Genomic DNA, 13542 nt, shown 5'->3' on the forward strand with positions numbered 1-13542 from the left:
AGAAACCAACCCACCGGTTGATTGGCTTGCCTCATTTTCACTTATCTAATGGGTAAACGACTTTTTTCCACCCAAGATTTACCCAAGATTTGCCTTAACGACAATTTCCCACTAAAAAAATTTCAAAACACTATTTTCCCACCCAAAGTTTGTATTTCATAATTTTTATTAGTACCTAAAATACACTTCACTTTCTCAACCGGTGTTCAACGAGTTACCAAGAGTTAAGGTAAGAATAGTTTTGTATAGTGGAGGCCGATGGATCGAATGATAGTGACTGATTGAATATTCTTTATCAGAATCAACTGAAAATCAGTTAAGAATATAAAACTTTAACTTTGTAATGGTCAACAATCGACAAGAAATCAAGTATTGGAGTGAGAGAGGTTTTATAGAGAGGAGACCAGAGATTCAAATGGTGGTGACAGAGATAATTTTTATCTTCGAAATCGGCTGAAATCGGCTTTGAATAATAACATAATATTAACTTTGGGTGGGAAAGTATCATTAAGACAAACCTTTACTCTTATCTAATTATATATAGTGGTAATTAAAGAATCCAACCAATTTAGTGGATCCTGTTCCTGTCAATGGAAATTGAAAATGCCCACCTGCAAAATTGAGTGAGTCCACGTAAAGCTGACTCACAAATAGTGTTATTAGGAGCAAAGTGGGGGCACTTATAGTAGCAAAATCACCTAAGCTTTCATGTTTATGTTTAATATCTTTTTATATTTAATTGGTAACGTGGATTGTGGGGCACTTTGATGAGGCAAATTGTGACTCAAAGTAAGCTAGTTACATTGAGTATTTCTGAATTATTGAGTTGACATATGAATGAATGGGGCAATTGGGGCACCTAATCCACTTGACTTGTGGCCGGACGGCAAAACCTTAGGTTACCTAAAGGTCTTGTAATCGAGTCTTACCAAGTGAATACCTATCACATTTGTAACTTACCTAATCTATTAGGTTCGTAAAGTGTTCAATAGATTTTGGAGATTAATTGAGACATACGCAAGTTGGCTTGGACACTCCAGTCACATCAAAACATATATATATATATATATATATATCGATATCTATATATATATAATATATATTATGGGTCACCAAAACTTTAAAAACTAAAAGTGGAGAACAATTAATTAAAACAGCTAAGCAAATCTAATCTTACCCTAATTCATTGATCCGTGTGAGTACATGGTCTCTTCTCTAATGGTTTATGGATAATTTCATTGTAAAAAAGAAAAAAAAAATCATTCACCGAGTAGGTGCATTTTTAATTGTAACATCCTCTGCTTACAAGTTCAATTGATCTCTTAACTCATTTGAAAAAATGATATCTAGATTTGGGCCAAGAGGACCGTTATAAACCTTACTAAAAAGAAGTGGGTAGACAAATCCGAGCTCCAACAATGAAATGGGTAAGACAAATTGCGATGATCAGAATTCCTCAAACCCTACTCGACGAGGTGATAGAATGTTACTCTTTGGTTTTTATAAAGCGGGTTAAAGATGCATTGGTCAAAAGAAGCTTGCATTTAGGTACCACTCTTCATGAGAATTGAAGTTTTTGGAGTCTACGTTTAGCCAAGCCCAACCCAGCCCATATATTGAGTTGGGCTGGCCCGTCCATTACAAAATAAATTGGATCCTTATTTTACAAATCGGTCCAAAGTATAGTGGAGTCCACTTAATTTCATCATTTAGGTTTGGGATATGTTCACTCTACCACTAACATTACGGGTTACTAACATTTTAGTCCTATCAAATATCGAGCATTGGTGTTTATTCATAGCCCACAATTTTAATGGTGTTTTGCTAAGTCTAACATTTCTTAAGGATAGTGTTAAAAAACATAAAAGAATATATGGGCGTGTTTGGTAGATTATTTAGAGTAATATTTTTTAAAAAGTTGAGTTGGGTTGTTACTACGAGAATAAGATTTGAATTTGAAAATGTGTTTGGCAAATTTTTGGAAAACATTTTCTGAAAATATTTAGATTATTTTTTAATCCCCTATATTTGTTAGTTTAGCTAAACACACCCAACAATAAAACATTAAAAATTAATACAAACACCTCTACCCACCCATTAAATGCCGACAGTTGGCCATAAGTAGTCGAAATGTCGCATGATCGGCTGTATCTGGCCAATCGTACGTTGATCTGGGCTTTTCCGGGCGACTACCAAATCCAACCAGTCGTGCTCCATTTCAATAGATTTCGACCACCTTCTGGCGATAGTGACCAACTGTCGGGAATATGTGGGTGGATGAGAGTATTTTTGTCAATTTATAAACTTTTATTGTTGGGAGTGTTTAGTTAAATTAACAAATCTAGGGAGTTAAAAAAATATAAATATTTCGAGTTGAATAGAATATGATTGAATTTTGAGAATATTAAAACAAATATGCATTTTTTGTAGGATTGGATAAGATATGATTGGATAGGATAACTTTCTCACTATTATCATTTGTATCTTCCTTAATCAATTTAAATCCTAATATATACGTCAAAGATGAGATTTCTAAAACTGGAGAAGACAAACCGCCGATAGAGGTGCCATAGCTGACTAGGCAATGCTGTGACCACCACGACAGACGGACCATTCAGGCGAACATGCTCATCGTGCCACATGCCTTTATTCTTTGAGACATGTCTTAAACTCTCGAAGTACAATTTTAATGTCTCTCGAATTGTAATTTTCTTTAATAATCATCAATTTAATATGGTCGACAAGGGTATAATAGACTTTTAAGTGAAAAATGTGTGTCAATGTGTTGAGAACATTAATGTCTATCATTTGACTTTGATAAGACTGAAGCGTTTTTGTAACCAATTATACTTTGACAATCTCAAAGGGTTGGTCTGACTTTTAAGAAGTTTTGCTCTCATTATTGACTTCTTGAGTTCAAACCACATTACTTTCTCCTATTATATTTGTGGTTTATCTAAAACATTCTGTTTTTAGGGTGTTCAATGTGTCTAGAATATTAGTTGAGTTTTAGATAAACTAACCTTGATAATCATAAAAAAATAATAATAATATGGGATAAATAAACATATCCCAAACCTGAAGGACGAAATAAAAAGTTATCACAAAGAGTGAGTGACTGACAAAAGAATCAGAAAGGCAAAGAGAAAAATCCCAAAAGAACAGTACATATTTTGTACACAAAGCTAAAAACACTCACCTTTTAACTTCGAGTTTTGAGTTTGACATATACTGAGACAAAAGCTGCCCATTTCACATGGCTTTTCAAGGATCAATTAACTCAGATTTAGGTATTGTTTTTAGCATCTCAGAGACTAGACCCCATGTGATCAACTCATCATAATGCCTCTCTTCATTGGTCAATGTCACCTTACCATTTTCTCGGGAAAATTACAAAAGTTCTGAGTGAGTAAGACAAAAGTTTCAAGAGCTAGCTGCTAATCCAAAGCCACCCCCCACTTTTGTTGTTTTTTCATATTCCGTCTGTTTTCCATTATTAAAATCTGTCCGCTTCCAGATTTTCTTTTTTTCTTCTTTTTCAAAAAGAAAAAGATAACCTTTCTCTGGTGGTGAATGGTGATTCATCATTGATAAGTATGTACTGGAACTTGAAGATGAAGAAGAGCTAAGATCAATTCATGTAACTATGAACTGCTTGCTGCCAGATGGTGGATAGATGTTGAATCCCATCAAAGATTTTTGACTATAAATATGCTCACATGATGTCACAAAGTACAGCTGAACTTACCAGAAAGCTATTTTAATTCAAAAATCTTATCAGAAATGATGGGTTATACTTCCACTTTCCTGCAAAAAAAATTTGAATCTTGTGTGTCCCTAGCCATTAAAGACTGAATTTATCTTGTTAATTGGATTGAAATTTATTTATAAGATGATTTTGAATGATAATTCAAAAGGGTTTATTTTAAAAAGAGCAAATGACATGCTTCCACCCAAGGTTTAGTGAAACCTCGAGTTCATATCTCTTATTGCATTTATTCCAAATTCACACCCTTAAACTAACTCGGTTAATTAATTTTGAATTTTGACATGTGTAATTACCATCCTACCCTCCACTTTTTATTTTCTCCAACACAGCCACCATCACCATCACCATCACCTGCCGCCACCGCCACTAAGACGTAGGCGTTTTCAGCCTTGTTCCAGCTGGTTTTTCACCCAAAATCACCTCCAACCTCTTCCTTGTAACCCTACACCAAAACTCACCAAACCCCTTCACTGTTGCATCTTCCCATCACCAGAAAGTGGCTTGTGCTTGGTTGGGCAACTAGTTGAGGAATTTCCTCAAACCGCTAATAGGCGTGACTTTGAATGGAGATTTTGGGTTGGAGGATGATAACCGGTGGCCAAAAAATGCACAACAACCACAACAAAGCAACAAAAGGAGGATGGGGGGTCAAAAAGGCAGAAAAAAGGGTGAAAAAAAGGTGATAAAAACGTTGTCGTACAATGTTGGGAATGGAACTTGGGCAGCAAACGGTGAGTGACGATGGCCGATGAGAGGGTGGGTTTTGTAGAGGCGATGAAGGGGAGTTAATTGGTGGCTTTGGGGTGAATTTTCAATGAGGGAATAAGCCAGAATTTGGCAGCAAAGTTGGGAGAAAACACAAACGCCAAGGAGGCCGTTTTCTTGTGATGGGAGGGTGCATCGGAGAAGGGGTTTGGTGGGTTTTAGTGTAGGGGTTACAAGGAAGAGGTTGTAGGTGATTTTGGGTGAAAACCCAACCGGAACAAGGCTGAAAATGGTGGTTGTGTGGGGGAAAAAAAAGTAAAGGATAGGATGGTAGTAACACACGTCAGAATTCAAAATTAATTAACGGTGTTAATCTATGGGTGTGAATCTGGAATAAATGGCAGGATTTCACTTAACCTCAGGTGGGAATATATCGTTTGCTCTTTTTAATATATTAGGTGCGTTTAGTTTATTATTTTGGATAGGATTTTGGAGATAGTATTGGATAGTTGAATAGAATGATTATTACGAGGTAAAATTTAAAAATTAAAAAAAAAAACCCCTAGGTTTGCTAATTTAACTAAACATCCAAATATATAAAAATTTTGTAAAATAACAAAAAAACCCCTACTCACCCACAGTGCCAGATTCTGGCCACCACTGTCGGAATCTGGTTGGAATCTGGTGCTACGATGCAGACCGATCAGATCTGGCTGGAAAAGGCTAGAGCGACAGCCAGATCTGGCCATCAACTATTGAAAAAGGCCAAATTGACGAATTATCGACAAGTTCCGATCGTTTGTAGGCCATTGTGATAGATTCTGGCTACCACCGATGATGATTACTGGAATCTGGCAACTATAGATTGGTGGGAATGTTTTTATTAATTTTTAAATTTTTTCTAGGATATTTAATAAAATTAATAAACTTAAGGAGTCTAAAAATAATTAAAAAATATAATGGTATTTCCTTAAGAGGAACAAGATAGAAATATTAAACCGAACTCATCCATTGATTTTGTTGCAACAATGGCAGTATCTGCATTGGGAAATCCAAAACCCCAGAGTCTTAAACCCTAATATTGTCTCTTCTACCTAAAAAGGAATGTTAGATTAATTTATTTATTCTTCTTCAAATGTATCAAACCAAAAGAATCCCATGAAACCAATACCAATAAATAAAATTATCCCATATAAATAAAATAAGAGTATTTTTTTTTTTTTTTTTACTGCTTATCTTTCTGCCATTAACATCCATTATTGTTCACAGAAGAATTAAAAAAAAAAAAAATACAGACAAAAAGCTATAATCATTCATGATGGAATCAAGATTCATTACTTGGTTGTGCTCCATGAGACTTCCGTTCTTGTTCTTGTTCTTGTTCCTTAATCTCGTAGGTGGTGCCTCTTGTACTACTACCGGCTCCGCTACTGGGATTTCAGGACGGGTCGGGTGCGGGTCGATATTACCATCAAGACAAGAGCATTTCCTTTCAACACCATCCTTCAAAATCGTACTCTCCCAACCCATACCCACGACCCGAACACAACCTCCCTATCATGCCCGCTACACTCCAAGCATAATTATCACTGCCGACACTGCAATAACAGGCCCAACCGACCCGTGACCCGAACGGGCCGTGTACGCTTGCTGCGTCACCGCCATAGGCGTGGCTGTTGATCCAGCAGCGGCGGCGTAGACATGTAAATAATAATACAACAACCCCACCAAAGAATTATATCAAATGCAAACTCTTGAGGGTTCTTCAGGTTTTAGCAGGCAAAGACAAAACAAGAGAGCTAAAAAGCAATCTTGGAAGGGGGTTCAGTCAGTTCGGCTACTAAAAGTGGCAAAAACAAAAGAAGAAGAAATATTCAGTGTTAAGAAATGAATAATGGAGTCTGATGAAGTTGGGTGAAAGTGAGAGGAAAGAAGGAAAAAGAGGAGTTTAAACTAAAACAAAAACACTTAAAGAAACACTTTTTGAAATGAAGAAAGAAGTGTTTTCTTTCTGATCTCAGTACAGACAAGAAACTGTTTACGATAGGTAATAATAGTAAAGCTATGCTTAATAGCAATGGAAGAATCACATGATACAGTTTGACCTACTGAAGCTCTGGAGATTTGAAAGAATATTCAAGTTTTTTTCATCGGAGAATTTCAGAATCATTCTTTTTTTTTTTTTTTTTTTTTTTTTTTTCTGTTTTTCGGTGTAATTTTAATTCATTAATAATTATATTTGCATTTCATTTTAAGATTACTTTTTAGGCACCGGAGATAAGTTTGCTTTGCTTTTATCAAAGGTCAAAAGTTTTATCTTTTAAAAACAAAAAAAAAAAAAAAAAAAAGAAGCAGCATATTGTATTCACAGCATAATGGTTTGTGCGGCACTCTAACATCACACTTGAGAGGGGTTAAACCCTACACGTTCGTCATTCATCACCTCGAGGTTTATCGGTTTCGTCCTGTCATAGATTCATAAGGGAAGCGGCTTCAACTCCCGACCAGTTTGTGCAAGGATGACCTAATCCTTTTTTCATCATCAATTATAAAGAACAACTTTACACTCTCCTCCTAAAGAGTCTTATGAAGCATTGTTAATATGACAAGAGGATACACGTTTGACGTCTCGACTATCACACCCCACGTGAATGCTTCTTAAAACCGTTCAACCTTGTATGCTCTCCAAACGCTGAAAGGGAAAAGAAAAGCATTGAAGCCATCTCTCGAATGTGTGGGATGCCTAAGTAATTATAGAGGAAGGCACTAGCTTTGGTTATAATTTAAATGAATAATTAAGGATAGCATAATGGCTTATTAATTATTATATAGTATAGTTATTATAATTAATATTTCTTGTGATGCACGTCTTTAATTTCATCACTTTGACTTTTCCATTTTAGATCAAACACCATTTATTGTTTCATTAATGTAATTTTTTATATTACAAAATTATTAATGATTAGGGGATTTTTTTTTTTTTTTTTTTTTTTTTAGGGACGTACCTCAATTAATTTTCCGGTTGTTTAGGATCTGCTTAAGAGTTTTATGGTAACGGTTATGAGGGTAAACCATCGTAACGGTTTTAAGGGTAAACCACCGTAGAGGTTTTGAGGGGTTTTTATTGACTTTTTTTAAAACACCCAACTTGGGCTTGAGAGTTTATTTTTTGATGATTCTGACAGTTTTTTAAAATGATAAATTTACATATATGCCTATTAAAATAACCCAACTTCAACCGGTACTTGGGAGTTTTTTTTTTTTCAATTACCAATACTTAGTATCAAAGTTCCTTCCAAGTTTAATTTATTTGTAAGTTCTTTCATTATAATTATTTAATTTATTTGTATGTTCTCACTAAAATATGTAATTTAGTTGATGACATTCGTTATGCTGTCACTATTAGCATACTTGATAATTTGACTTCCACTCAACAACTAGATTTGCTGCAAATATATGCAAAAGAAGCCAAATTGAGCTTCCCACATTACCAATGAGTTTGAGTTTTCCATTAAATAACTCAATTCATATCCAAGAACAGCAAACTCTGAAAGAGATTCATAATAGTGGAAAAGAGTTTTTTTGGGATAAAATTTTTAAACCAGTCAAAATACCACGATTTGAGGTGTTTTATAAACCCCTAAAAAATACACTACACTGGTTTTGAGGAGTTTTTAAACCAGTCAAAACCAGTCCATAAAAAATCTAGTAAGTAATGGTTTTAGAACACCTCAAAATCAGTCTAATTAAAAATCCCTCAAAACCAGTGAAAAAAAAAAACTCTCAAATAGACCCTTAGGTTAAAAACTAGGTAAATCTCTAATAATCACTCTTATTAGCAACGGAAGTAAATCGAATTCAGGGTCTCTTAGATAATACCCCAAGAGTCACCATGGCAGCAGCACCACTCACTGTTGCATTGAAATTGAACAAAAGGGAATAGGGTAGTGACTTGATCAAAGTCTTGACTTGGGAACCGGCCCCTAATCCCAAAAAAGCCATTGGCCTGTTTTGAGGAGAATCAAATTTGAATAACAGAGAATATTGTCTGTGTCTCTGTCTCTGTCTCTGCGTCTGTGTGAATGAATGAGGATGATGACGATGATGATGACGATGGTGATTATGATAGTTCATGAAATAGAATACTTTTGACAGATCCAATTATATAAAAGGGTGGCATTTATGAGTGCTTTCTGAGATCTCGATGGGTTCAGCCAGCCTCAGCCATCATACCACCGGCTTTTCTTTTTTATTTCTTTTTTATTTCTTGTTTTTTTATTTTTATTTTTTTTTGAATCCATGCACTCCTTGTCGGCTTCTTTTCTAGACCCTTGTGCAATTCAATCCACCTTTTCTTCTTCTTCTTATTTCAAAGTGGAAATCTATTTATCCTTTAAAAAAATTATGTATGCTTGTTGCTTGACTGGAGGAGTGCACAAATTTCTGCAGCTCATGTTAATGGTCTCTATGGCCTGCCACTATGACTGTTTTGAAGAGAATTCCCAATAAAACAACTTTTATCTTTATTGAATTTTTTATGTTAATGAAGTGCGGTTTTATTTTTGACTTATTTTTCTTGGTGACTAGGGTGTCCGGATCATCTTGAGCACACCTCAAGTAATCTTTCAGGGTCCTACAGTTGACAGTTAAGTAAATCCTCTCAATGATCATCTCATTAGCAACTCAGATGGATCAAAGTCATGATCTTTTGAATAATACAACCAAGAGTTCTAGTTGACCGTTGGGTGACGGGCTATGGTTAACTTATAGCAAGTGTTATTCATTCAAAAATGTGTCTAGCTAGTTAAGTGAATTCAAACTTCAAAAACAAATTCTGAAGGCAATAACTTTTTCTGAGCAATGACAACATAAGCTATTGCACACACCAGAAGCAGATTATTTATATGCTAATGGCCTGCATAGATCAAACTTCACGAATTCCATCAAAACCAACAGTCTATTCTTCCCATCTCAGTTATTTACAGACCTACAAACCTTCCTGATCTCCCCATCTTGCCCAGTGAGCACACCAATGTTTCCCATCTTCGCCATTGATACACCAAAATCACTGGAGAAAAGATATGGGTTCATACTATAAGCCCTAACCAATGCAGCAGTTGTTGAGTCCCCCATTAATGCCTGATCAGATTCAAGAAGCCCTCTGCTCTGCATGAGGTTTGTGTAATATCCATTATCGAATCGGTAAACGCTCGCGGTGTCGAGAGGAGAAAGATTGGTGTTTGATGAATCTTGATTTGGACATATGCTTTGTAAATTTGGAAGTACAAAGGAATCAAGTGCAGGATCAGGCTGCCCAGTGCCTTTGTAGTTAAAAAGTCTATGCTTGAAGGTGAAGCATTGAGCAAAACCTACAGTATGTGCTCCTGTAAAAGAACAGACAAAATTCATGTCAATTACATTTAGCAAAAATGAGGTTTAGTAATGTTGAAATCACAGCCAAACACACGCAATAAAATAAAACAGAAAAATAAATAGTACATTTGATTTACCTGTTTCGTTCCGATTAAAGAACTACGTCCAGCATTCAAATAGAGATTTTGTATTATTGTTTCAGAACTCTGCAGCAATTACACTCTATATTGACTGCAGTCTCACGCTCTCTATTTGTCATAAACCCAGTTTCTCACTATTACTTCGTATAATAGAAAACCCTACCCCATTTAGGCTTACCGAAATCTATTTTGACACAGACCCAAATATTAGTAAAACAATAACAAGTCCAATGCACTGTCCCCTCACCCCCGCCCACTCACCGGGGAGCAGGACCCTCAAATGCGTATGCACAGGACACTTCAAGCCCATGCAAAATATGAATCATACCCAACAACAAATACTGCTACAGCATCTAAAATTTTTCGAAAAAATATCAATGTATAGAGAAGAGAAAGTGAAAGCAAAAGAACCTGAGAGGACAGCAACATCCTTTATGTCAAGACCCTTTGCAATGAACTTGGCGGTGATGTTTTTCAGAGGCTCAATAGGGGATGGTAGTTCTGAATTAGCTGCTGCTTTATTTGCAGTTAATCCATCTCGTCGGCCTAATTGAACTGGCCAGAAGGGTCCTCCAGACTGTACCAGAAATCGGAGAATAACAGAAACTATCAGTTCATGAAAGAAAGATCAGTTCAACACAATTAACTATAAATCGAATATAAATTACCTGAACAACAGCCTCTCTAGCTGCAAGAGCCAATATATCAACACATGAAACGGTTGATGGGCAGGCTTTTTCAACGTCTGCCTTTATACTGTCGATGACTTCATAGCCGCGAACTGAATTCCGATTAGGTAAAGCATTTTTTTCTCCCTCTAATTTATCAGTGTCATCAAGAAGAATTGAGGCATCACAACCCTATGCAGAAAAAGAGAATAAAATAAGACAAGAACACTCTTAATAATGCATGCATTCACGGGGCCCCATATAAAAAATCTAATAAACCCGTTTCCTCTTAGTATAAGCTTAGTATTAACATAAAGCATTTACAGATTACAGCAACAATTACATTCACAAAACAATCATGGAAGTGCAACCGAAGAAGGGATGCAGCCATCCGGTTGTCGTTCCTGATAGCCGTCTGAACATTATTTGTAACAATCATTGGCAAATAGGGGCATGATCGAGCATAGAAATCATACGTGCCAAAGCCAAACCGGCCAGCTGAAGGAAAGGATGAAACAAGGGGTGGCAAACAGAAGATGAAAAAGAGAGGAATGGTGGAGAATAACAAGAGTTTATGAGCCATAGCTTTTGCAAATTAAACTACTTATTTTGATGAACTCAAACGGGGGCATAATGGTTGATTTATAAGCAAAATGAATGGAGGGTCGAAGGATTTTCATTGGTTTAAGCTTGGAAAGTGGCCATGCCACTAATGGTGATCAGTACCTAATGGCCACGCTCAGGAATAATGCATAATTAATATTGCAGCAGCCATTTGATGGTTATAAGAAAATTCTGAATCAGAAATCTAATATTTTGATGACATTATAACTCATTACATATCCAAAGGCACCCTCCAGCTTCGATACCTAAATTTAGATATTCAATCTGCTTACATTCCCACTACAATCTGTAGTGGACTGTGACAACAGAGACGGCTATCTAATCTAAGCAGAATTTTATATATAAGATGATTCTGTAAAATTATTTCTTAATTCAAATCTACACTCAGGCAAGTCAAAACTCGAAACTATCACCATTGATGCAGAAGCCATATGTCCATTAATAAAACCAAACCCTAAAAGGACATGACTAGGATTTCATATCAAGAAGGCATGAGAATGACTTGAAAGAGGGTAGTCAACTTCCAAAAGATAAGGCACCATTTATATATCTTAACCAATTTCTTCAAGTGGAAGTACAAGTGTCAGTTTAAAGCAGGCTATTGTAAGATACTTCTATGAGCACTTTGTATTATGTAATGTAATTATTTCTAGTACAGAGAATTTAAGAGATGATAACAAGAAGGAAAAAACTCCCCACTAGATCACCTTATATTCCACGAAACTGAGGATAATAAAGAAAAAAAATTCTCCCACTAAATCTTAACACTGGGGGTCAAATTAAGTCACTAGCAATTTGAGTTTACTAACAGCAAATTCATATATAATACTTGGAGAAAGTGTTTCTACGACAGGTTACAATACAACTAGTCAATGAGAGGATATCTCACCAACGCCTCTCATCGGCTAAATGTATTGATGATTTTGTATTAAATATTTTTTCGAGTACTTGAAAACTATCTAAGATTATGATGCATCACACGGTAGAGCATAAAGGATGTAGACTGTAGAGGTGGGCAAAAAGCCCAGGATTGGCCCGGGCCTCGGGGAGGAGTTACCGGGCCCAGGTCGATCCCTCCTCTAGGGCTCGGGCTCGGTCACCCCTATCAGGCCTACATAGGATCAGTCCTATACAGGCTAGGCTCGGGTCCCGTTTGCCCACCTCTAAGGGATCGGTCCTTGAGGGTGAGCCCAGTCACCCCTATCAGGCCTACATAGGACCGGTCTTATACAGGCCAGGCTTGGGTCCTGTTTGTCCACCTCTAAGGGACTCCTGTAATTAATTAGAGAACTAGTCACTATCTTTACAAAACATGATAAGATGATGCATGAGACATGCTAAATAAACCAACTTCATACACAGAAAGTGTGTCAATTTAGACCCAAAAAAATGATATGTAAAGTTCCCATGACAATAAATTATATATGGACTGAAATTAATTGGAATGGTCACTAAATAACTATTTAAAGTACACTCTTTCAGGTATTTTGTCGAGCAATACACATGCTAATAAATCACAAATTTAAAACCAAATTAAAATACGACCAAAAATTTGGCCCATGCAGGTCTCGAACCTGCGACCTTCGCGTTATTAGCACGACGCTCTAACCAACTGAGCTAATAGGCCACTTGATTTTTTTTAATTAAATATAATATGTTTAATATTAGCAATTTCACGATGACAGTTTTTCTTAAACTTTACAAAGATAATACTCCCTGTCTCCCTATCTCTTAAGGGTCATGCTATGCGTATTCACGGATTGTATTGATCATCTTACTAACCTTTGTTAAAATTACATATGGTACCCGTACTATGCTTTAAGTTAATACATTGGTCAGTAAAATTCGTTAGTACGCAAAGTATTATTGATCTCTTAAACATCCAACAATCAAAGGAATACAATCAACTGAATTAGTTAGTTTTAAAGGTAGTTTGACGGTCTGCTTGAGACTCTTAGGTGTATTGTTCAAGAAGTTCTGAGTTTGAATCTGTACGAATATTAACAAGGGCGGCTTACTTGACCATTAACTTCAGGCCTTGGGGGATTAGTTAAAGTACGCACAAGCTAGCTCAGACACCCCGTATTTGATCTACTTCATAAAAATCTAACAGTTTCTGACTTTTTCAAACATTTTTTATCCAATTTACATGACCAATGAAACAGATAATGTGAGTGACAAACTTGAAGAATCATAGAGTAGAGATACAGATTTTTCTTCCTTTTATATCTTATGGTAGAGCTTTTATTAATATGTTATGTTT

General features: G+C 36.0%; 1 protein-coding gene and 1 non-coding gene across 2 annotated transcripts; both read right to left on the minus strand.

The window, feature by feature from the left end:
- Positions 1 to 9251: 9251 nt before the first annotated feature.
- LOC116143315 (peroxidase 10-like) lies at positions 9252 to 11276 on the minus strand. Its single transcript, XM_031428771.1, has 4 exons — positions 10999 to 11276; positions 10656 to 10847; positions 10399 to 10564; positions 9252 to 9858 (listed from the first exon to the last, which is right to left on the minus strand). Exons 1-4 carry the CDS (start codon positions 11236 to 11238, stop codon positions 9446 to 9448), a joined length of 1011 nt encoding a protein of 336 aa, XP_031284631.1. The 5' UTR covers positions 11239 to 11276; the 3' UTR covers positions 9252 to 9445.
- Positions 11277 to 12832: 1556 nt separating this feature from the next.
- TRNAI-AAU lies at positions 12833 to 12906 on the minus strand. The gene has a single exon. It is a non-coding gene; the product is annotated as a tRNA-Ile (tRNA).
- Positions 12907 to 13542: the final 636 nt, after the last annotated feature.

Source organism: Pistacia vera, unplaced genomic scaffold (genome assembly GCF_008641045.1).
Source record: "Pistacia vera cultivar Batoury unplaced genomic scaffold, PisVer_v2 Contig429, whole genome shotgun sequence".
NCBI classification, from domain to species: domain Eukaryota; kingdom Viridiplantae; phylum Streptophyta; class Magnoliopsida; order Sapindales; family Anacardiaceae; genus Pistacia; species Pistacia vera.